Source organism: Babylonia areolata, chromosome 4, assembly GCF_041734735.1.
Source record: "Babylonia areolata isolate BAREFJ2019XMU chromosome 4, ASM4173473v1, whole genome shotgun sequence".
In the NCBI taxonomy this organism is placed as follows: domain Eukaryota; kingdom Metazoa; phylum Mollusca; class Gastropoda; order Neogastropoda; family Buccinidae; genus Babylonia; species Babylonia areolata.
The window spans coordinates 20,864,519-20,891,403 of NC_134879.1; the positions used below are offsets into that span (position 1 = coordinate 20,864,519).

At 41.5% G+C, this 26,885-nt stretch overlaps 1 protein-coding gene across 1 annotated transcript in view; it reads right to left on the minus strand.

Annotated features, from left to right (window-relative positions):
* The window catches only part of LOC143280943 (transient receptor potential cation channel subfamily M member 1-like), a 54,002-nt gene extending 28,242 nt beyond the window's left edge, over positions 1 to 25,760 (minus strand). The window contains exons 1-10 of the mRNA XM_076585758.1: positions 25,719 to 25,760; positions 25,216 to 25,310; positions 22,906 to 23,051; positions 21,078 to 21,222; positions 18,990 to 19,102; positions 17,964 to 18,064; positions 14,696 to 14,900; positions 12,855 to 12,895; positions 8,462 to 8,543; positions 2,619 to 2,747 (exon numbers count right to left, since the gene is read on the minus strand). Coding sequence (XP_076441873.1) covers positions 2,619 to 2,747; positions 8,462 to 8,543; positions 12,855 to 12,895; positions 14,696 to 14,900; positions 17,964 to 18,064; positions 18,990 to 19,102; positions 21,078 to 21,222; positions 22,906 to 23,040 — 951 coding nt within the window. The 5' untranslated portion in view covers positions 23,041 to 23,051; positions 25,216 to 25,310; positions 25,719 to 25,760. The remainder of the gene's footprint in view (positions 1 to 2,618; positions 2,748 to 8,461; positions 8,544 to 12,854; positions 12,896 to 14,695; positions 14,901 to 17,963; positions 18,065 to 18,989; positions 19,103 to 21,077; positions 21,223 to 22,905; positions 23,052 to 25,215; positions 25,311 to 25,718) is intronic.
* Between the last annotated feature and the right edge of the window lie 1,125 nt (positions 25,761 to 26,885).

Genomic DNA, 26,885 nt, shown 5'->3' on the forward strand with positions numbered 1-26,885 from the left:
ACACTTTGTTAGAAAAATCAGCATGGGGTCGATTTCATAACCGATGGAAGTTAAAGTTTTTAAACCATAAAGGAACATTATTCCCCGAGAATATTATTAAAGAAAAGATACCGAATCCATCAGCTTGCTATACGATAAATAACCTCTACTTGCTTCCGTATAAAACTTGATGCGCTGAAGATAAAGTATAGTAAAAATGTTACATGCATCTGTGGTAAGCAGTTCAGCTTGCATCATTGTTTGTTTCACTGCCAGCAGTTACGTACCTTCTTGCCCAAGTATTTCAAAGAGAATAATAATTCTGCAGATGATTTTTGTAAAGTTATTTCTGACGAGGTTCTTATGGTCGAACTTTCACAGGCATTAGTTCATAGCCCTATTTCTACATTCCTTTAATGCACTTCAGAATTGTGTTAATGTTTTCTGATTATTATAATAATTATTATTGAATTGTTACTGTTAAATGTAATTGCATGTTAGTTATACCACCTTCCACCCCCCACCCCCCCTTTTTTTTCTTTTTTTTTAAACGTCTAATATCACTGATAGTGAAAAGACGCTAAACTAAAGAACGAACGAAATACAGAAAACACCAAAACAGAAGAAAGAACAGAGAAAATTGAATAAAGAACAAGGAAAATAGGAAGAATTAAGAATGAGGAAAACAGAATTAAGAACGAGGAAAATAGAATTAAGAACGAGGAAAACAAAATTAAGAATGAGGAAAACAGAATTAAGAACGAGGAAAATAGAATTAAGAACGAGGAAAACAAAGAATTGAGAATGAGGAAAATAGAATTAAAACTGGGAAAATAGAAAGAATTAAGAACAAGGAAAATAAAATTAAGAACAAGGAAAACAGAATTAAGAACAAGGCAAAAAAAAGAATGATGAAAGTGGAATCACTTTTTCTTCTTTGTTCCTGGGCTGCAATTCTCATGTTCACTATGTGTACACGTGTGGGCTTTTATGTGTATGGGCTTTTATTTTATTTTATTATTTATTTTTTTCTCAAGGCCTGACTAAGCGCGTTTGGTTACGCTGCTGGTCAGGCACCTGCTTGGCAGATGTGGTAAAGCGTATATGGATTTGACCGAATGCAGTGACGCCTCCTGAGCTACTGATACTGATTTTGTGTGCATGGCAGCCATACTCCATTTTTGAGGATGTACATGCTGGGTATGTTTTTGTTTCCATAACCCACTGAATACTAACATGGATTACAGGATCTCTAACACGCACATTTGATCTGCTTGTGTATACACACGAAGGAGGCTCAGGCACAAGCAGGTCTGCACATGTTGACCTGGGAGATTGGAAAAATCTCCACCCTTTACCCACCAGGCACCATTGCTGACATTTGAACCCAGGACCCTCAAATTGAAACTCCAACGCTTTAACCACTCGTCTATTGCACCCGTCTGAATCACTGATAGATTAGGCTGTCCTCAGTTTTTTCTCTCCTAACCAGACCTTCCCAAGGAAGACCAACCACTCTTTTCTTGTGAAAACAAGATCTGACTTGCAATTATTTTAAGTATGTATTGCTTGGCAGATGTTGGACAAGCTGACACGTTAAGTTAACCCTTATCGAAATCTGTTAGAGAGCAAAACATCAACCTTTTTTCTTCTTTTTTTGTCATTGCTTTTTTTTATTTTTAAAAACATTTAACTTTTTTTCACAAATGTGCAAATTTGTCACGTTATTTGTGGTAATGCTAACATGCCTGTCATGCAACCATGATGAATTTGACTGAAGCCTTTGTCAACACTGCACTGTGTTGTCAACATTCTGCACTTTATATTGTCAACACTACACTTTATGCTGTCAACATTCTGCACTTCATGTTGTCCTATCACCCATTAAGTGATGAGAATCCTAGTCAGATTTTATTAAAAGAGTACCTCTGACCCTGAATTCTTAGTTTCAGAGGGTAATCCTGCTTCCATTTCGAAGTTTCTAAGGATATACTCGGGCACAATATCCTTATGAAAATTCATATACACATGCAAAAAAAAAAAAAAAAAGTTTGTGGATTGTGACTCCCACCTTCACTTGTATACACGAGTGGGTTTTTATGTGCAAAACTGCTTGAGAAACGCCAAAATCGTGCATGTCATAGAAATGGTTAATGTGAAGGCAGATGTCTGGATTCGATCTATCAAATGTAAAATTTTTATTAATATGCAGGCAGATGTCTGGATTCGATCTATCAAATACAAAATTTTAAACCTTTCCCTGAGTTTATCATGGCTTTTCAGCATGGATATTTCATAACAAAACTCCAAATGCTTGTCACACACCAGAAAGAAACATGTGTGTTGGCAAGATGGTGGACAGAGAGCAAAGGATATATCGAGTAAGATAAAAAATACTTCAGCGTTTTTGTCTTTCTTTTGTCAATCATCCATGCAAAAGTTCAGTAAACATTCCTTTTTCATCAAACAGATTGGTGTTGACAGCTAAGTATTTCCTAAGAAAACAGCAATACGTTTATCTCAGACGCACACAGACACATGGACAAACAAAAGCATTATCATGCAGACTCACTTTGCTCACAGACATGTCTGAAAAAAAACAAAAACTGAGATAACAGAAAGAACATCTCTGTCTGTACCTGTCTGATCTCTTCTGCTGTGATGGCAGCAACACAGACAATAAGACTGATGAAGATCCAGGTCAAACCGTGTCCCAGGTCAAACAGCAGTCCATAGCTGAACAGTCCCAGGAACAGTAACTGCATGATCTGCCAGACATTTAACACCCTTTGCATCACAAAGCTACATGATCTGCCAGACATCATCTAACACCCTTTGCATCACAAAGCTACATGATCTGCCAGACATTAACACCCTTTGCATCACAAAGCTGCATGATCTGCCAGACATTTAACACCCTTTGCATCACAAAGCTACATGATCTGCCAGACATTTAACACCCTTTGCATCACAAAGCTGCATGATCTGCCAGACATTTAACACCCTTTGCATCACAAAGCTACATGATCTGCCAGACATTTAACACCCTTTGCATCACAAAGCTACATGATCTGCCAGACATTTAACACCCTTTGCATCACAAAGCTGCATGATCTGCCAGACATCATCTAACACCCTTTGCATCACAAAGCTGCATGATCTGCCAGACATCATTTAACACCCTTTGCATCACAAAGCTACATGATCTGCCAGACATTTAACACCCTTTGCATCACAAAGCTGCATGATCTGCCAGATATTTAACACCCTTTGCATCACAAAGCTGCATGATCTGCCAGACATCATCTAACACCCTTTGCATCACAAAGCTGCATGATCTGCCAGACATCAACACCCTTTGCATCACAAAGCTACATGATCTGCCAGACATCATCTAACACCCTTTGCATCACAAAGCTACATGATCTGCCAGACATTTAACACCCTTTGCATCACAAAGCTACATGATCTGCCAGACATCATCTAACACCCTTTGCATCACAAAGCTGCATGATCTGCCAGACATTTAACACCCTTTGCATCACAAAGCTGCATGATCTGCCAGACATCATCTAACACCCTTTGCATCACAAAGCTGCATGATCTGCCAGACATTTAACACCCTTTGCATCACAAAGCTGCATGATCTGCCAGACATTTAACACCCTTTGCATCACAAAGCTACATGATCTGCCAGACATTTAACACCCTTTGCATCACAAAGCTACATGATCTGCCGGACATCAACACCCTTTGCATCACAAAGCTACATGATCTGCCAGACATCATCTAACACCCTTTGCATCACAAAGCTGCATGATCTGCCAGACATTTAACACCCTTTGCATCACAAAGCTGCATGATCTGCCAGACATTTAACACCCTTTGCATCACAAAGCTGCATGATCTGCCAGACATTTAACACCCTTTGCATCACAAAGCTACATGATCTGCCAGACATTTAACACCCTTTGCATCACAAAGCTACATGATCTGCCAGACATCTAACACCCTTTGCATCACAAAGCTACATGATCTGCCAGACATTTAACACCCTTTGCATCACAAAGCTACACGATCTGCCAGACATTTAACACCCTTTGCATCACAAAGCTACACGATCTGCCAGACATTTAACACCCTTTGCATCACAAAGCTACATGATCTGCCAGACATTTAACACCCTTTGCATCACAAAGCTGCATGATCTGCCAGACAGCATCTAACACCCTTTGCATCACAAAGCTGCATGATCTGCCAGACATCATCTAACACCCTTTGCATCACAAAGCTGCATGATCTGCCAGACATTTAACACCCTTTGCATCACAAAGCTGCATGATCTGCCAGACATCATTTAACACCCTTTGCATCACAAAGCTGCATGATCTGCCAGACATCAACACCCTTTGCATCACAAAGCTGCATGATCTGCCAGACATTTAACACCCTTTGCATCACAAAGCTACATGATCTGCCAGACATCAACACCCTTTGCATCACAAAGCTGCATGATCTGCCAGACATTTAACACCCTTTGCATCACAAAGCTACATGATCTGCCAGACATTTAACACCCTTTGCATCACAAAGCTACACGATCTGCCAGACATTTAACACCCTTTGCATCACAAAGCTACATGATCTGCCAGACATCATCTCACACCCTTTGCATCACAAAACTACACGATCTGCCAGACATCATCTAACACCCTTTGCATCACAAAGCTGCATGATCTGCCAGACATCATTTGACACCCTTTGCATCACAAAGCTGCATGATCTGCCAGACATTTAACACCCTTTGCATCACAAAGCTACATGATCTGCCAGACATTTAACACCCTTTGCATCACAAAGCTGCATGATCTGCCAGACATCATCTAACACCCTTTGCATCACAAAGCTGCATGATCTGCCAGACATTTAACACCCTTTGCATCACAAAGCTACATGATCTGCCAGACATTTAACACCCTTTGCATCACAAAGCTACATGATCTGCCAGACATCATCTAACACCCTTTGCATCACAAAGCTACATGATCTGCCAGACATCATCTAACACCCTTTGCATCACAAAGCTGCATGATCTGCCAGACATCATCTAACACCCTTTGCATCACAAAGCTACATGATCTGCCAGACATTTAACACCCTTTGCATCACAAAGCTACATGATCTGCCAGACATTTAACACCCTTTGCATCACAAAGCTGCATGATCTGCCAGACATCATCTAACACCCTTTGCATCACAAAGCTGCATGATCTGCCAGACATTTAACACCCTTTGCATCACAAAGCTACATGATCTGCCAGACATTTAACACCCTTTGCATCACAAAGCTACATGATCTGCCAGACATCATTTAACACCCTTTGCATCACAAAGCTGCATGATCTGCCAGACATCATTTAACACCCTTTGCATCACAAAGCTGCATGATCTGCCAGACATCATTTAACACCCTTTGCATCACAAAGCTACATGATCTGCCGGACATCAACACCCTTTGCATCACAAAGCTGCATGATCTGCCAGACATTTAACACCCTTTGCATCACAAAGCTACATGATCTGCCAGACATCATCTAACACCCTTTGCATCACAAAGCTACATGATCTGCCAGACATTTAACACCCTTTGCATCACAAAGCTACATGATCTGCCAGACATTTAACACCCTTTGCATCACAAAGCTACATGATCTGCCGGACATCAACACCCTTTGCATCACAAAGCTGCATGATCTGCCAGACATCATCTAACACCCTTTGCATCACAAAGCTGCATGATCTGCCAGACATCATCTAACACCCTTTGCATCACAAAGCTACATGATCTGCCAGACATCATCTAACACCCTTTGCATCACAAAGCTACATGATCTGCCAGACATCATCTAACACCCTTTGCATCACAAAGCTGCATGATCTGCCAGACATCATCTAACACCCTTTGCATCACAAAGCTGCATGATCTGCCAGACATCATTTAACACCCTTTGCATCACAAAGCTACATGATCTGCCAGACATCATCTAACACCCTTTGCATCACAAAGCTACATGATCTGCCAGACATCATCTAACACCCTTTGCATCACAAAGCTGCATGATCTGCCAGACATTTAACACCCTTTGCATCACAAAGCTACATGATCTGCCAGACATTTAACACCCTTTGCATCACAAAGCTACATGATCTGCCAGACATCATCTAACACCCTTTGCATCACAAAGCTACATGATCTGCCAGACATTTAACACCCTTTGCATCACAAAGCTGCATGATCTGCCGGACATCAACACCCTTTGCATCACAAAGCTACATGATCTGCCGGACATCAACACCCTTTGCATCACAAAGCTACATGATCTGCCAGACATCTAACACCCTTTGCATCACAAAGCTGCATGATCTGCCAGACATCATTTAACACCCTTTGCATCACAAAGCTGCATGATCTGCCAGACATTTAACACCCTTTGCATCACAAAGCTACATGATCTGCCAGACATTTAACACCCTTTGCATCACAAACCTGCATGATCTGCCAGACATCATCTAACACCCTTTGCATCACAAAGCTACATGATCTGCCAGACATTTAACACCCTTTGCATCACAAAGCTACATGATCTGCCGGATATTTAACACCCTTTGCATCACAAAGCTACATGATCTGCCAGACATTTAACACCCTTTGCATCACAAAGCTACATGATCTGCCAGACATCATCTAATACCCTTTGCATCACAAAGCTGCATGATCTGCCAGACATTTAACACCCTTTGCATCACAAAGCTGCATGATCTGCCAGACATTTAACACCCTTTGCATCACAAAGCTGCATGATCTGCCAGACATTTAACACCCTTTGCATCACAAAGCTGCATGATCTGCCAGACATCATTTAACACCCTTTGCTGCATGATCTGCCAGACACCATTTAACACCCTTTGCATCACAAAGCTGCATGATCTGCCAGACATTTAACACCCTTTGCATCACAAAGCTGCATGATCTGCCAGACACCATTTAACATGCTTTGCATCACAAAGCTACATGATCTGCCAGATACTATTCAACATGCTTTGCAACAAAAACACTTCATGGCTAGTTTGCGTACAGCTAGTCAACAGTGTTCACAACCACAGACCACGTTAAACTACCTGGGTTGTTGGCAAAGTACAGTCCAAATGCTCTTACCTCTGTCACTGGCACTGAACAGTGTCCACATGCTCTTAAACTACCTGTGTTGTCGACATTGAACAGTATCCACATGCTCTTAAACTACCTGTGTTGACACTGAACAGTATCCACATGCTCTTAAACTACCTGTGTTGACATTCAACAGTATCCACATGCTCTGAAACTACCTGTGTTGTGACATTGAACAGTATCCACATGCTCTTAAACTACCGGTGTTGTGACACTGAACAGTATCCACATGTTCTTAAACTACCTGTGTTGTCGACATTGAACAGTACAGTATCCACATGCTCTTAAACAACCTGTGTTGTTGACATTGAACAGTATCCACATGCTCTTAAACTACCTGTGTCATTGACATTGAACACTATCCACATGCTCTTAAACTACCTGTGTTGTTTACTTGAACAGTATCCACATGTAACTACCTGTGTCATTGACATTGAACAGTATCCACATGCTCTTAAACTGCCTGTGTCACTGGAACTGAACAGTATCCACATGCTCTTAAACTGCCTGTGTGGTTGACATTGAACAGTATCCACATGCTCTTAAACTACTTGTGTTGTTGACATTGAACAGTATCCACATGCTCTTAGACTACTTGTGTTGTGACATTGATTGAACAGTATCCACATGCTCTTAAACTACCTGTGTTGACATTAAATAGTATCCACATGCTCTTAAACTTCCTGTGTTGTCGACATTGAACAGTATCCACAATCTCTTAAACTACCTGTGTTGTCAACATTGAATAGTATCCACATGCTCTTAAACTACCTGTGTTGTGACACTGAACAGTATCTACATGCTCTTAAACTACCTGTGTTGTGACACTGAACAGTATCTACATGCTCTTAAACTACCTGTGTTGTGGCATTGAACAATATCCACATGCTCTTACCTGTGTCACTGGCAATGAATAGTTTCAACATGCTTTCAAACTACCTGTGTGCTGGTATTGAACAGAGTCTACAAGCTCTTAAACTACCGGTGTCCTTGGCACTGAACAGTATCCACATACTCTGACGTGTGTCCTTGGCAACTTTCTTTGAAAAATATATTGTTAGCAAACCATGTTGTGACATGGAGCCAGGAAGATACAGAGACTGAGAGTCAGGCTGGCAGACAGATGAACAGATAAAAACAGACATTATCAAGCAAAACACAAAGGGGGTGGTCAGGAGTACAGGGTGGTAGGGGAGGGTTCAAGGGGAGGGGTGGGGGCTGAGCAAAGTGCAGTGGCATGAAGTGATGACTCACAAAATTGAAACAGTACTGCAGGAAGGGCGAACAGCGGTTCCACCTGCCCATGTCTGCAGCGGTGTCCACCAGCTGACAGGGCCTGAACAGACGCTTCATGGGCATCAACTCTGTACACTGCACTTCTCCCCCCTTCTCCCGACTCGTCGTCAAACACACAAACTTGTATAGTCATCCATGGACACAGTAACCTGTTGCCACACACACACACACACTTACAAATTCCTTGCACAAAGACACACACACATGCATGCAAGCAAGCCTGTGCACTCAAATATACACACAAAGTGTGTGCATAAAAAAAACATTGAAAAAACAGAAGATATCTATTGTTCTATATGATCAAATGATGTTGAAATCACGGCATCTGTTAGTCATACAGGCAATAAAACCAATAAACTTTTTTTTAAATGTCCAAGCTCAAAGAGCGGGCAGACAAATTAAATAAAATCTTCTGTAACAGGTTTGATGGTAATATGAAACTGCTAGCTTTGCAGGAAACTTGTACATTCTGCATGCAGGCGCTTTCTGAACGGTCTTGGAAACAAACACACATCTCACACCATTATTGTGTATATCCTTGTCATGTGATTTCTAATGATGGATGAGTTGTTTTCCTCCACCATCATATCACCATTTGTGGGCAGCTTTAAAAATTCAGTGGACTGCGTTTCTCACCTGCTGAAATACTGGCAACGCTACTAATTTGTATGAGGCGGTTCTGCATTGCTTTACTGTGGGAGGGCAGTTCACTGCCGCTACCCACACATCTGAGGATTCCACAGGGGACAAAACTGCAGTCACATTCCGCATCTTCCTCTAGGGAAATCAAATGGTCCCTTATGAAGGGTTCAGCCCCTCCCTCCCCTTTTTTTCTGTTCTAAATTTAAAGTATGCTTCTAAAATCGTTTTCTAATGATGGAAACAGTTGTTTGCGTGCACTTGATTTTCTCCACTATCAAGCAGTTAAATATCGCTGTGTATTATCATTTGGGGTCAGGTCAGATAGATATATCTGCTACTGGTAACCTGGACCCCAGTACTACCTGTCACAGGGTCGAATTGCTGGCAACTAAACCAGCACCCCCACCAGTCCTCTCAGGAGGATGGTGAGGAGAGTGGCTAGACACCCTGGTGGAATTAAATGACCCATCAAAGGGCGCCAGCTCTGGAGAGCTACCTGTGGCCACCTAGCTAAGGGAGTAAACCCTGACAGAAAATCCGGTGTGGGGCCCCAAAGGCGGTTGGATGGCAAACTTTGTCACTTTCCGGCAGCTCCTGCGGCCGCATTGGCAGCCTTGCCTGATCTGTCAGCAAGGTGGAGAGGGGGGACAAGCTGCATGGGCAACAGCCTGTCTTCCATATTACATTGCCCAGGCTTATATCCGTCCATCCATCCACAAACAACTTGCACCTAAAACCTGGAGAGGACACTCCAGCTTCGCTACTAGCACTAGCGTCGGAACACCACGTGAAGCAACAGTTACCGGTTATAAGTTAGCACTCAATTGGCGTAGAGCCGACGCCAGGGGTTGCTTCTGACGGTGGGAGGGTCCCTTGCGTCCCACTGGACAGCTACCGCCCGCCCAAGCTGGGCAGCCCCCAGCCAGTTAGGTGCTGTCCCGCCACGACCTGCCTCCTCCTATGGGTGTATGAAGATTAGGAGAATATCCAACAAGCAGGTCGTTAATTTCCGCACCAGGCAAAAAGAAAACTTCAAGAAACGGATCAACAATGAAACTGGCCTGTTGGAATGTCCGGACAATGATGCCTGGGCTCTCCCAAGATCAGCAAGACATCAGTGACGCCAGAAAGACGGCCGTCATAAACAGCGAGCTGAAGAGACTGAATGTGGACATTGCCACTCTGCAGGAGACACGACTGGCTGACTCAGGAACACTAAAGGAGAAGGCACTACACCTTCTTCTGGCAAGGAATGAGCTCTGATGCCCCAGAGAGTACGGAGTAGGCTTTCCAGTCAGGAACAGCCTGCTGAACATGGTCGAACCAGGCAGCGGCAGTTCAGAACTACTATTGACTCTCCGCCTCAACACCTCCGAAGGCCATGTCACTCTCGTCAGCGCATATGCTCCAACACTGTCCGCCTCTCCAGATGCCAAGGATGAGTTCTACAAAAAATCTCGCATCAACCATAAGGAACATCCCCAGGACAGAACAACTTGTTCTCCTGGGCGACTTCAATGCCAGAGTGGGTGCAGACAACGATTCATGGCCCTCCTGTCTCGGTTCCTTTGGAGTGGGGAAAATGAATGAGAATGGACAGCGACTACTTGAGTTTTGTACCTGCCATGAACTGTGCATCGCCAACTCCTCCTTCAAGACGAAGTCCCAACACAAAGTCTCCTGGAGGCACCCACGCTCAAAACATTGGCACCAACTGGATCTGATCCTAGTAAAATGAGCTGCCATCAAAAACCTTCTTCACACTCGCTCTTACCACAGCGCAGACTGCGACACAGACCACTCTCTGGTATGCTGCAAGATCAGACTGCAACCAAAGAAGTTCCACTGCTCCAAGAAACAAGGGAACTCTCGCATTGACGTCAGCAAGATGTCACACCCAGACCTTGTAGAACAGTTCGCAGAGGCCTTTGAGAGAGAATTCGATGCATTGCAGCCCAGAGACTCTGCCACAGAAAGATGGGAAACACTACGAGACACCATGCACCGCATTGCTATGGCCACCTTTGGGAAGAAAACCGCGAAGTCCCATGACTGGTTTGAGGCCAAATCATCAGTGATGACTCCCAGTATTGAAGCCAAGCACGCTGCACTCACTGAGTACAAACGGTCACCCAGTGAGAACCTGCAAATCCTCAGGGCCGCCAGGAGTAAGGTTCAGTTTAACACCAGGCGATGTGCAAATGAGTACTGGACAGAGCTCAGCAAAGAGATACAGAATGCTGCTGAAAGAGGCAACATCCGAGGTATGTATGATGGTATCAAGAAGGCACTAGGACCAACACAGAGCAAGACTACCCCCCTCAAATCCTCCTCTGGGGAAGTAATCAGCGATCCTAGCCAGCAGATGGAGAGATGGGCAGAACATTACTCCGACCTCTACTCCACATAAAACATGGTATCCAACTCAGCTCTCGATGCCATCAAGTGCATGCCGGTCATTGAAGAACTTGACGCAGAGCCAACTGAGGATGAACTCAGCAAGGCCATTAACAGCCTAACATAAGGCAAGGCACCTGGCAGTGACGGAATTCCCCCAGACCTCATTAAACACTGCAAGACTACTCTTCTGCATCCTCTGCACACAGTCCTCTGTCAGTGCTGGAATGAGGGAGCTGTACTGCAGGACATGAGGGATGCCAAGATTATCACCCTCTACAAAAACAAGGGTGAAAAGGAGCGACTGCAACAACTACAGAGGCATCTCACTTCTCAGCATTGTAGGCAAAGTCTATGCTCGGGTCCTCCTAATTCACCTGCAGAAACTGGCCGAACACGTTCACCTGGAATCACAGTGCGATTTCTGAGCAGAGAGATCCACGGTAGACATGATCTTCTCCCTTCGCCAAATTCATGATAAGTGCAGAGAGCAGAAGATGCCCCTGTATGTCGCATTCATTGACCTCACCAAGGCCTTTGACCTAGTCAGCAGAGACGGCCTTTTCAGGGCTCTGCGAAAGATCAGCTGCCCCCCCAAACTGCACAGCTTGAGTCCTTCCACTCCAAAATGAAAGGGACGGTGCAGTTTAATGGTAACCTCTCCAAGCCCTTCGACGTACGCAGCGGTGTCAAACAAGGCTATGTCCTCGCACCCACCCTATTTGGAATCTTCTTTGCTCTTCTTCTGAGACATGCGTTCAGCACAGCGCAAGAAGGGATCTACCTGCGGACCAGATCAGATGGCAGGCTCTTCAATCTCGCCCGCCTCAGCTGGGCCACGTTCGCCACATGGAAGATGGTCGCATCCCAAAAGTCATCCTTTATGGAGAGCTCGCCACGGGGCAGAGAAGCATCGGCCACCCACAGCTGAGATACAAAGACGTTTGCAAACGTGACATGAAGGCACTTGAGATCAACACCTCCTGGGAGGACCTTGCAGATGACCGCAACAGATGGAGAAGCACTCTCAAGAATCAGCTACGGATTGGGGAGGACAAACTGTCAGCTGCTGCAGCAGAAAAGCGAGCTCGCAGAAAAGGGATGGCAGCCGAGAGACCAGCATCAGCTTACACATGTGATCGCTGCAACAGAGACTCTCTCTCTTGTACTGGTCTCTACAGTCACAGGCAACGCTGCTTGGTCCAAGCAGACAGCCCAATTGGACATTAGGTTGGATATACTCTATCCATGGTCAGCCATGACCGAAGGAGGCCTACTACTGTTATTATCCTTGCCAGCCAGCAAGTCTTACCTTTTCTCTTCAGAGACGCTGCTGGGATTTTGCTTTCGTTTCTGTAAAAGACAAAGTAAAAAGTCTATGCTTATTTGTTTGATCATCACGGCATTTTCAACACATGTAATTGTTATCTCCCCTAAGTTAGTTGACTGTACCCTGACAACTGAAACCAGCTTATTACTCAAGCTCACTTTGTTTACATACTTAAGCCCCTCCCTCACCCCCCCCCCCCCCCAAAAAAAAAAGCAAAGAAAAATAGCATGAGAGAAAAGAATAAAGACAACAATCAACCAAAAAACAAAAACAAAAAAACAAAAAACCTAAAACCGCAAAGTAAATGAAATGATAAAAACATATAGGAAGAAATACAGAATGAAAAAGAAAAGACAATGGAAAGAAAATACACATACCAGAAAGAAAATGGGAATGAAAACCAATGATCATATGTTAAAATTAAAAAAATAAATAAAAAAAACCACCAACAAACTAACAACTGCAGTAATATACTGGTCACTTTCAATGTCACCGATATTTTGTACCAATGCAGGAGATAGTCATTTTTTCAAATTATGTGACCGAGAAAGAAATAAAATCATTTTTCAAATTATGTGACCGAGAAAGAAATAAAATCAAAAGATAACTTGCTCACACATCATCTTACCATACAGCATCATGATCTTTGCCCTTGATCTTTAAATACTTTCACTTTGGCCCATCATTTGCAGCCAGGTTTCATGAAGTCCGGGTGTAAAGTGTGGGCTCCATCATGCTTTTTGTACATGTATAATGCCATGCTGTGGTTCTAATCTTTGACTTCAAACACAGCACAGCAGATGAGTGATTAAGGCATCTGACTTTCAATCTGAGGGCCCTGGGTTTGAATCCTGGTTATGGCATATGGTGGATTAAGGGTGGAGATTTTTCTGATCTCCAGGGTCAACAGATGTGCAGATCTGCTAGTGCCTGAATCCTGTTCTGATGTATACACATGCAGATAATCAAGTACACAGGTTAAAGATCCATAATCCATATCAAAATACAATTGAATATGGAAACAAGAAGATAAAACCAAATGCTAACAGTAATCTATGCACATACACACACAAAAACATGCACAACACAACACTCAAAATACACTCCAAATATGACACCCAAATGATGCTAACTCACATCACTATACTTGTCACCAATATCACAGTACTTAAAAACCAAATCATAATACTTAAAAACCAATCCAAGTACTTAAAACCAACTACATACATCACAATGCCCAAATAATGAAAAACGTATAATATCAAAAAAATCTTGTCTCACTTTCCCTCCCTCCCCTCAACAACTTACACAGAAAATAGAAGCACACACCCACATTGTTGCAGGCATCATAAGATCAAGGCAGTGCTAAACAGATGAGTCTTGAAGGTGGAAATGGACTGGGAGTGTCTTAATTCATGTGGCAAGGAGCTCCACTTAGTGGGGGTGGCGAATGTGAAGATCTTTGACCAAAGGACTTTGTCCTGACAGAGGGGATTCTGAGAATACAGCTGTCTGATGATGAACACAGTTGTCTTGTTGCAATGTAAACAATGAAGAGATCAGAAGGGTAGATGAATGATCAGAAAAAGCCTTAAAGCAGTGTGTGGAGAGTTTACACCCAGCATGCACACACCCCAAAACCGAGTATGGCTGCCTAAATGGCGAAGTTAAACAGTCATACATGTAAAAACCCATCCGTTTGAGGGAGTAAATATGGGAGTTGTAGCCCTTGAAAGAAGAAGAAAACTTCAAACACTGTGGTGTATCCTGAACTGCATATTAAACTGTATTATTAGAGAGGGGGAAAAAATCCTAACACTTACCAAAGGATGTCCTTTCCAGATGAGAGTCATGATGTTTGTGCACGCAGTCTGAGCCATGAACTCTTTGTTCTCAGTCATGATGGCCAGTTGAAGCACAGAGTTATTGCCCCACCATGGACACGGTTTGGTCAGTAGCAGTTCCGTTTCCAATTCATCCATGTTGTGACAGCTCTTCAGTGTCTGAATGGCCAAATCCTGGAACTGCCTGAAATTTCCGCATTAATACTGCCTTCTGATTACTGTTTATACCTCACAACAGGTCCCAGCTGTTTTGAACAGCAGCTGCTGCAAGTGTGAACTACTGGCTTGAAAGATTACTATAAAATACGAAAAGAGGTGCTAAACAATGGAAAAATATCATCACCACACAGACCAATGGTGACATTCTATTTATTTTGCACAGAAGTGTTGAAAAAGCAGTTTCCTCTGTGACCTCAGACTGTATGGCAAATACATCAACTGCTGGCAATTCCATAGTGGACAAACATTTTCTGGTCTTCTTTGGATCTTTTGGATCACCCTACTAACAACAATAATGGCTTAGTTGCAGAGCCAGACTGAGTGAGCATCCCCCCACAGTGAAGACCACCACCACTTCCTCCAACGAGTTCCTCATGAATCCGCTGACACTGAAGAGACCTTGACAAGACTCACCCCCAAGCACAGAAGTGAAGGGGTATCAAAACTGAGGTCACCATGAGAGCAGGGCATGAAAGGCCACATAATTTGGGACTTTTTTGAATACACACACACACACACACACACACACACACACACACACATATATATATATATATATATATATATATATATATATATATATATATATATATATATATATATATATTTATATATATATATGTAGCCGGGTTGGCTTTTACAATCGTTGGGCCAGCTTAGCAGACGACTTTTGTGACTCGCCGAAGGTTACTAAGAAGTCGGTAAATCGGTCACAAGTTATCTCCCTTTACAGGGAACCGTATGATTTTTCATCAATTTGTTAAATCATAAACACTTCCTTATAGATGAGATTATAGTTTTTATGTTATTGGACTTCAGAAAGATCATACCTCTCAACTGTGATGGTATCATTTCGCCAGACAGCCTATAACTCTTTTAATATTTATGTGAATGAATTTTGGCGCGATCTTCGAAATCCACTCAGTTGAAACATACAAAATACCTTCGTTTTCTAGAAATCGACATAGTTGCCGTGGAATTTAGATTGTGCATTAAAATGTAAATGATTAAGCTTTCTTCTCGTGTACCGCTTTCCGTGTACACCTGAGTTAAAGGCATGCGATGATACGAAATGTCTGACAGCATTTCGGCCCCACAAAACTATCTCTTCTTCAAGCCACTGGAATTCATCAGTGCCGATTTGAGCAAAGTATGTTTTTACAATACCTATACATTTTTATAGCGTGCCTTGCAGATGTTTGCATTTCTGTTATCAATCTGATTCGTATCATACATGTATAGTTGTGTTGTAGTTGGTTTAAACTAAGTATTTCATTGTTGATCACAAGTGCCAAAAGCACCGCCAAGCGGTGCCAACACGGGAGCTGTCCGTTGAGTTTTCTCTTGAATTTTGACAGAAAAAATCTTTACTATAGAAGCAGATTCTATAAATGATTTTTATATAGTTGGAAATTCAGGATTTTCAGTTACTTTAACTGTTACAAATATATTACATATCGTGATGTATTAATTGTTGTAATGTACAGAAATGATACATGAACTCGTTCATTCAGTGACTCTTTTTGTTAAAAGTTTTTAACTACATTATTGTTTTAGAAAATGGTTTAGCTTAAGAAAATGCTCATCTCTTGTAGTTTTGTGTGATATGTGTCTATGTTAGTTACCTAAGCCGAAAGTCAGAAGCCGCTAAATTTGGTCAAACACACACAAGCTTGGCCCCTCAAGGCTTGCAGAGGGCCGGTTTTGTGAGTCGCTTCATGGCGCTGGTTTTGCGGTTCGGCGGAACTGAATATTAGGAGTGAGCGAGTGCCAGACAAATTAAGAACTCTCCTGGCCTGGAAGAATAAAAAAAATAAAAGAAGAAAACCAGTGCACTGCCTTCCCAAGTCTACCTTGCCTGGCTGCAGCTCTCTTCTGCTAACACCTTCTACCTGTCTTCACCTTCTCTAACACCACCTTACCACTCCATCACACACACACACACACACACACACACACACACACACACACACACACACACATATATATATATATATATATATATATATATATATATATATATATATATATATATATTGATGATGAAGGATGATGACAATTCTACTATGAAGGTCCATTTAGGTTTGGGACTATGTGACAAGACTGTGTTCTACGCTTCCTTTCATAATGATATCCCAGTGATAACCAGGTCCGCGAGATACTGACACTTTTGTAACAGTCAGGAAATTAGAGCAACACACCCAAAGACACATCCGTGAAGTGGATGATACTTGACTGTGTGGTCCCAGTCTTCTCATATCAGCCCATAGCTCACTCAACCCTGGGTAGAAGCGGGCCACGGGCCAGAAAACCCACCTCCGCTGGGAATCAAACCCGCATCCCCACAGCCGTCTGTCCGCAACACTAACCACTTTGCCACAGCTGGTACAATTCAAAATGTTTGTTGGTGGTGTTTATGTCCCTTCTATGTTCTTTTCAGTTGTTTTCTATCAAATTTTCCTTGTATTATGAGCAAATTTCTGTTGCCTTTATTCTAGCTATAAAATTGATGTAATGAATCTAAATGTTTAAATTTGGATTTCATGTAAGCAACTGTGGTTCACTGTCTTGCAGCAATTATTATGCTTGGGACGTGAGCATGATAAGAATAAAGACAGTGTGCATTATGCAGGGATTCCAAAGCAAGGAATCTGTGCAATTTCCGGCCTTGGCCATAAGCCGGCCAAGAAAAAAACAAAAACATGTGCCAGTTCACTAAGTAACAGTGAAAAGAAAGACATGGTTTTGACAGTAGGCCAAGTCCAGCTGGTTACATCATCACACTGCTACATTTAAAGTAGAGGGTGTAAAATAAAACATGTGTTAGTTATCATGTGCCAACTGTATGGATGTCTAAAAGGCAGGGTTAAAAAAAAAAGGACACACACATAAAAGCCTACTTGTAAATATGAACAGGCTTTCTCAACCCACTTGCAAATTGGAGAAAAACAAATTCAATACATGCAAGTAGAGGAATACAAACAGCAAAACTGTTCACTTGTGCATACATAACATATGTACCCCTGACCTGACGTTTTCCTCCAGCTGCCATTTGATGTCAGGGTCACTGTAATCCTTTGCCATTGATATGAACACCCTCCAGGCTACCAGTGCTGCTGCTATCTTGTCCTGAAAAACATTGTCCCTCTTCTAAAGGCCAGTGTCCTCATACTGTATATATATATATATATATATATATATATATATATATATATATATATAACTCTTTTATCCACCTTTTTGTGCGCTCTTGTGAAAAGTTTACTAACAATGACCAAATTAAGTTGTGTCTGGATTTGATCCTTGTTCACATTACATGAACAGGTACCATGCTAGAATCAGTAAGGCACTGGACCTCTGATCTAGTGTCCACCACTGATCAGGGTTCAAGCCCCTGTCATGTTTCAGCAAGGGGTTGTATCCTTGGGAAACTCAGTATGCTCTGATTTTTCTCACTCCATCCAGATGTGAATGGGTACCTGACTTCGGTCCAGGAAGGATAAAAGTGGCGGAAGGAGTGGGTATTAATCCACTGTCCCTATGGCCATAAAAAAGGTATGGGACCTTTATAATCTTTTGCTTTGTCAGACTGGCGTTTTAATGAAGGGTTTCTCAACATCCACTCATATTGGAATCATCACAGACAGACTGAAAGGCTGATCCAGTTGATGTTCTAGCCTTCTGGGACTACTGTAGATGGGATATATCTCTGAAATAGTTAAAAGAAACAGTCAACATCAAACTGAAAACAGAAGATGTGTAAATGAACAAAATTACAAGTCTTGAAGACCACCTCCCTAACTTCTGTACAATCTCAACAACCGTGATCACAGTAAGTCTTTTAGCAAGTCTTGACCAACTGAAAGAATATAAGTAACTGCATATAATCAGCAGGTGAAATTTCTTGACAACTATTACCAGAAGAACACACACACACACACATACACACATACAGAATCAACATACTTCAACAAGCTATAACAAAGACACACACACACACACACACACACACAATGTTAAACAACAGAGCACACAGAATCAAACTCCAACTCACTTCACATCTTTCCCAGAAGACGATGGCCATCTCCAGACGGCGGTCATGCAAGGCCCAGAGAAACAGCTCCTGTATTGGGTGGAGACACGTCCTGTGTACCACCTGCCCTGGCTCTGTTCATCACACCGCCACACCCTGTACTGCATCATGTGTGTGTATGCATGCATTTGTCAAAGCATGTGTTGGTACACATTCATTCAGCGTGTGTGCGAATGTGTGTGCATGCATTTGTGACGGCATGTGTTCATATGCATTCATTTAGCATGTATGCGTGTGTGTGCGCATGCATTTGTTAGGGCATGTGTGCATATGTGTGAGCATGCATTTGTGAGGGCATGCGTTCGTATACATTCATTTGGTGTGTGTGCATATGTGTGCGCATGCATATGTGAGGGCAAGTACACACTCATTGATATGTATGTGTGTGTGCATATGTGTGTGTGTGCATTTGTGAAAGCATGTGTTTGTACACAATCATTAATGTGTATGAGCATATGTGCATGCATGCATTTGTTAGAACATGTGTGCTTGTAAACATTCATTCCTGTGTATAAGCTTATGTGTGTGTTTATGTATGTGCAATCATTTGCAAGAGTATGTGTGCTAGTACATATTCATTAATGTGTATAAACATGTGTGAATATATGTGTGCATTAACTTATGCGGCTATGTGCTTATACACACTCATTGTGTATATAAGCATGTGTATTTGTGAGCTTGCATTTGTGAGAACATGTGTACATGTACACATTTATTAATGTGTATGTGTGAGTGCATGCGTGTGAAAAAGCATGTGTTCGTGCACATTAATGTGTATAACAAATATATATACGCATGCGTATGTGCATATGTGTGCATGCATTTGTGAGAGCATACATTAATTAATGTGTATAAGGATGTGTGTATGAGTCTGTGTGCATTTGTCACATGTGTTTATACACACTCATTAAGATGCATGTGTGTGTGAATGTGTGTACACACATTTGTGAGAGTATATGCATTCACACACATTCATTAATGTGTCTGTGTGTGTGCGTGTGCGTGTGCATGCGCGCGCGCGTGCATGTGTGTGCGCTCGCGCATGCATGTTTGCGTGTGTGTGCATGCAAGTGTGCGTGTTTTGTATGTATGCGTGCATGCATCCAATTGTGAGAGTATGTGTGTTCATACCAATTCATTAATAGGCTTGTAAAAGACATTGTGTGAATGTGCATATATGTGTGTGCACTTGTGACAGCATGTGTGTTCAAATAGATTCATTAATGTGGAAAGGCATGTGTGTGCGTGTATTTGCATTTATGAATGCATTTGTGAGAGCATGTGTGTTCGTACACATTAATGTTCATGAACATGTGTGTACGCATGCGTTTGTAAGAGCATGTGTTCATACACATTCCTTAAAATGTGTATGTGTGTGTTTATGCGTTTGTGAGAGCATGTTTATAATTATATACAATCATTAATGTGTATAAGCATGTGTATGAATGCATATGATAAATCACATGTGTTCAAACATGTTTTATAGCATGTATGTATGTGTGCACATGCATTCTTGAATGCAGTGTGTTTGTACACATATATCAATATGACAATTATGTGTGTGTGTATATATGTGCACGTGTGTGAGAACGTGTGTTTGTATTCACTTAATAATGTGTATAAGCATGGGTGTGTGTTTTCTCTTCAACTTATTGTCTTTTGACTGTGAGTGATATGTGTATATGCATGCATATGTGGGAGCATATGTGTTCATATACATTCAATAATGTGTATAAGCACTTGTGTATGTATGTACATGCATTTGTAAGAGCGTTTTGTGTGTGTGTGTGTGTGTGTGTGTGTGTGTGTGTGTGTGTGTGTGTGTGTGTGTGTGTACAAGCATTGTGAGAGCATGCCTGTACTTAATGTAAACAAGCAAGTGCGCACACGCGCACAAACAAGAGAGAGAGAGAGAGAGAGAGAGAGAGAGATAGCATGTATACATTCATACTTTGTGTCCAGTCGAAACATACCAGAAATGACAAATATTTCAAGAACACGTCAAAACAAAATGATGATGTGATTCTGCTGTGAGGCAAGGAAACAAACCTGTGCTCCGAGTGCTGGCGGTGACATCGCAGCTGGGGCACCCCTTGCCCACACATCGCAAAGGGAGGACCGTCAGAGTTCCCAGCCAGTCTGCAAACTTCTGTCGGTAGTGAGTCAGCTTCTCTTGTTTCCCTGTGTTCTGCAACTAAATGACAGGAAAAAGAAGCACAGCAATAAAAATATTTTAACAACAAAAAACAACAACCCCCCACATCATCACAGTAGTTGAAAGAATCGTTACGAGAAGAGAGGCAAGGCCTTCAGGACTCAAATGTGATATCCACGTAACTCACCACAAGAATTATAAAACAGAAAAAAGAGGTATCCTCTTGCAGCAGACCATATTCAATCGCACAGCTGCGGCCTTAACCTTTCACCTGTAACACTGACTTTCAAAAGCATTTATGTTTCAGCTGTAACCAACCACCGATTGGTTAGTTTGATGAAAGTAATAAAAAATAAAATAAAAACCACCACCAAGGTTTGTCACATTCAGGGATGCTAACCCTCTGAACCCTTTTGAGAAACAATATGGAAATTTTGGAGGAACATGCAGAACTGTTTTAGGAACACTCACAGACCCACAGACATATTGGCATACATTGTTTTTGCCTACACTGCACACATACACTGGGTTCAATTGCTGCTCTTGCCCCTTTTCCCATGTCTAGACTGGAAAAATCAAACTAAGTGTTTAGTCATTTGGATGACACAATAATCTGAGGTCCTGTGTCCAGCACACATCTGGCACACTGAAAAAGAATAGGGGTTGTCCTCTGGCAAAATTCTGTAGAAGTCCACACTGATCGGAACATGTACACATGCACTCAAGGCCTGACTAAGTGTGCTGGGTTATACTGCTGGTCAGGATATCTGCCCAGCAGATGTGTAGCGTATATGGGTTTTTCCGAATGCAGTTACACCTCCTTCAGAAACAGAAACAGAAACACACACACACACACAATAGTCAGTAATGTGACTCACTGCCCCAACCCGTGGTAAATACACTGTGCTTCAGGAAACTACTAAGCAGCTTCCAACAAAACAAAGTAGACAGATGACCCCAGCCAGCTGAAATCAGGACAGCTGGCATTACTGCTTTTTTTTTTCTTTTTTTTTCACATCATGGCATGTTGTGACCTTGAACTATGACCCTGACCTTAAGAGGGGTTTTGTTCTCACCATGATCAATCAATGCACCAAGTCTGGTGATGAAAATTGCAAGCAACACCTTACCCCTATTGTACCTGTATGCTTTTCCCATCATTATTAAGAAAATGAGAGGAACCGAGGTGAGAAACTTTAAACAAGGAACAAGCACCGCTACTCTGTAGAAGACAAAGGCATACAATTCAAATCATTGCTTCTTGTGCGATCCATCACTTTTCATACAGGTAAATTATGGATATAAGAAAATAAACCCAGAGATTTTCCTAACAAAAGGAAACTCCATGCAAATTATTGACTAACTCTGAACATTTCTAAGTCAGTAATGCAACACCCTTTGGGTTACCTATTTTGTGGGTCAGAAGTATGGCCAATTACTTTTAAATGCTAGAAAGTGCTTAATTTTATTGATAATCAAATCTCGCCCTTATGTACAGAGTGCCACTTCTGCTGAGCTTTTTTTAAATTTTTTTTTAAAGCTCCAAATCAGTCAAACAAAGTATTTTAAAAAAACACCAGCACCAAAACATATATAATGTCTGCTTAACCGATACATGTGCTCTGATAAGCTTTATTCATTTATATAAAAAAAACAAACAGAGGGATGCAGCTTCACAGGCACAAGAACAAACAGCTGACTGTGGGTAAGCAGACAAATCACCTGTCTGTACAATCGCAGAAGTCTTCCCATGTGGAGGTGACGCTTCAGCTTGCCTTCAAAATCTAGTCCTAAGAAGGTTTTGACCAGATCAAGGCAGTTCTGTTTCAGGGCCTGAATGAAGGCATCCATCTGCATCTCGTCTGAATCTGCATCCACAAACACAAGGTCAAGTAGTATCCTGTTCTTGTTTGACAACAAACATGGACAACATTTTCTTGATCTAAATATCCTAAAAATGTTTTAAAAATTGATATGAACATTAAAAAAAACCCCAAAAAAACATATATGAAAAAGAAAGAAAAACAAACAAAAACAAAAACTCCCCTGGTTTGAACTTTCTAAATGAGGGGGAGGATGAGGTAGGAGTAGAAAGCAGCACTTTGTGAGACCTGTCAAAGGCAATATTCAGAAGGATAAAATCAAGCAATAAACATTACACAATAACTGACAAAAATTATAGAGGATAAAACTTCACATTCTAAATAAAGATGCTGTTTAAACAAATGCCTTCAACAAGCTTAGTAAGGTACACAGAAGATTCCCAGAAATGCTTTCGCTAATCATTTGCTTCCGAAATATCTTGCTCTTTAGTTATATTTTAACGTGTATACTTTTTCCCCCATCATTTTTTATATATAAAGGTTTGTCTCAAATACTCTTGACTTGTCGATAAAAGTCTCACAGGAGCAGTGAAGGTGATTTCCTGGACTCTTGCCAGAGAGTTTGTTTCTCAAGTGTCACTGCGTTCAGACAAATCCATATTCACTACATCACATATGGTTGGCAGATGACTGACCAGCAGCATAAACCCACGTGCTTTGTCAGGCCTTGAGTGCATGCATATGTATTTGTGAACCTGTCAGAGTGGATTTCTTTTACAGAATTTCGCCAGAGTATAACCATTTTGTTGCAGTGGGTTCCTTTGCAATGTGCCATGTGAGTGCTGCACACAGGACCTCTGTTTATGGTCTCTGAATGACTGCACACTCACTTTGATCTTTCCAGTCAAACTTGGGAGAAAGGGCAAGAGTGTTTGGTTAGAGTGGGAATCAAACCCAGACTCTCATGGCCACAAAGAGACCAGTTCATAACAGCAAGGGATCAGATTAGATTTTTTCCCCTGACTTGAGCATGCAGAGAGGGGAGAGTGCACGACCCATGATGTGGATGAGGTGATTGATGTAGATGAAGCTGATTAAGTGCTGTTCTTGGACAGTTCCTTTCATACTCTATCCAGTTAGGTTGCTCAGGCAGATGTTACTATCAATAACATATAGCACATTATACTGAGCTTCACCACTCTCAGTGTCTGATTTGTCAGTGACTGCAAAGCAGGAATGTGCACATCTACCCAAGGAAGTCCTTGAAAGATACATGCACAATGGCAAAGTAGTAAGTGCTGTGGACTAACGACTAGGACACAGATTCAAACCCCACCATCGGCTAATATCGTCGTGGGAATTTTTGGTCCATGGTCAACTCCAACCCAGAGTTCAGAATGTTATTGGTGAAGTTGTATGCCATCCACTTAACGGATGCATCTTTAGAAATGTTGTTTTTTTCTTTTTTTCTTTGGCTTTCTTTCAGTCCTATTGATTTGTGTCATGTGTGCATGTGAATGGGTGGTGTGAAAGCACTTTGATTTGTCTCTGCACACGACTTAGTGCAAAGAAATTACCATTCTTCTTCTTCTTATTATTATTATATTATTATGTGCAGAAATATACATATGAAATTATCTTCTTGCTACATTTATATCTCGCAATTTTTCTATTGCCCTGCCTAACTTTGGCTGTTAAACTGATGGTAGACAATGTGATCATTGGTATGCATGCAAAACTTCCATCCAAATGGAGGTTCAGATTATCCAGTGCTGCTGGATAAGGATGTTTCCCTATTTTCCTGGTTAACGTGTGCCTGTATGCAGGATCTAAATCATCTGTGTACAAACATATGCATGCACAAATAAAAATATCACAAAAATTTCCACAATCCAGTTGCACTTCGGTGAAGTAATATGAAGACGGAAAGGCCCTAGTCATTTCCCCAGAAACAGAGCATGGTTACTTAAATGGCAGTATTAGAAAATGGCCACCTGCTCATTTCAGTCTATGAATGCAAAAAAACAACAACAAGATATGGCAATATATCAGCTTTTGTTAAAAAAAAAATTTCACTGTGGTTTTCACCCTCAATGAATCACCACCATTCTTTCCAGTGACCAAGCTCTGTCACTACTTTTCTGTTTGCTGAAGTGTTTTGTTACCCCTTCCAGAACAACAGTTTCACAGTGAACAATTTGTTACTTACCAATGAAACACCCAAATTCCGTCTGTTTTTCCAGCGCCTTTTCTTGATCTTTTGCATTTCTTCTGCAAGTGCACCGAACTGGGCTTGAAGGTTGTCTACAAAGAACACAACACATATAGCATACCAATGTAAGCAACACTCCATTTACAACTTTTAAAACAAGAAGGAAAAAAAATCAAGGGCAACAAGAGAGTTGTCTCTGGCAAAATCTTTGTTGTATAATCGATTCTAATACACATCGTATGTGTGTATGTGCACATGTGTGCGCGCATGTGTATGTGCATGCATGTGTGACAGAATGACACAGGAAGCTAATGATGGGTGCCTAAAGGCAGATCTCTGTGGAATCTTCCCAGGTAAGCAGACTGTTATACTAATGTCTCTGTATAAAGCGATTAGAGCTTGATCTGTGACAGAGGATAGGTGCTACATAAGTATCCATATCAATCAATCAAGAGCTTTTATCACTAAGATGGTTTCAAGGAGACTGAGAAAACACTTACTTTTCATGAGAGCTTCAAAGATAACAGAGTCCAGGGTTTGCGCTGCAGAGTGGGCTGGCATATAGACTGTTAGTAAATCCAGTTTGTCAAAGATTTGACATAGAGAGGGATGTTTGTACTTGTCATTTTGCATGTAGCTTCTTCCTTTTTCTCCTGCCTTTTTGGTGATTCTGTGGATTAGAAAACAAAAACAAAAAAAGAAGTGGCAAAGTTTTCATAATTTGCATGTGATTCCTAATGAAATATTCCCCCATCTCATCCCTCCCTGTCCCCCCTAAATAAAATAATAAGGGCTCCTCCCCTCCCCACCCCTCCTGCCAGTGCTTTAGTGATTTCAGGATTTTTATTTAAAAAAATTATAAAACAACTGTAAAGCAACTGATGAAATAATTGTGAAAGGATATATGGGCAAGGGTTTTATCTTATCACATCTGCATTTCAAGATAAAACAAAAATGAAGCATGAAACAATCTGTTTAATATTCTTTTTGCATGCCTTGTTGTGTGAACATGTCAAAAGGGGGGATGGTCGAGAGGCTTCCTTTTTTGAGGAAGTCTCCGTATTTATTTCTACCTCTTACGACAAATAGCAAATGCAACAATGGTTTAAATTATGTACCTCTGCCTTATAAAGAGTAACCATGTCTTCCTTGTTTTTTATTTCTCAACTGCATTTGAGACGTCCAGTTTATACCAGAAGACAAACTGCTAACCTGCAAGCAGCTACTTCATCCTTGAACAATAATGAATGCACCATCAAGCAAGACAGACTTTTTCATGTTTCCTTCATCTGAATTTTCTTCTTCCAGTGCTAAAACAGCAACATAATTCACTGTGAAAGAAAAAAAAGTTCATGTCAACTTTGAGCATTTATTTCTTCAATGGCAAAGAAAAATAAATTAATGGAAGTAAATTAACAGACAACATAATGGCCAAGTTAATATGCGCCTACTGACTGGTTAAGTCTATCACAGAGGTAAGATCAAGCACTAACCTGGTGCGGACCTGACCAGATTCATCTCGGTATTTGACGGGCGTTGGATCAGCTTTGAGGTACACTTCAGCAATGATGTCTGCATATCCCCCACTCCCCTGCACACGATCACTGTCCTGTTATAATCATAGCTTTACATATCCAATCTAACAATTTGCTCTGCAGCTCAAACTT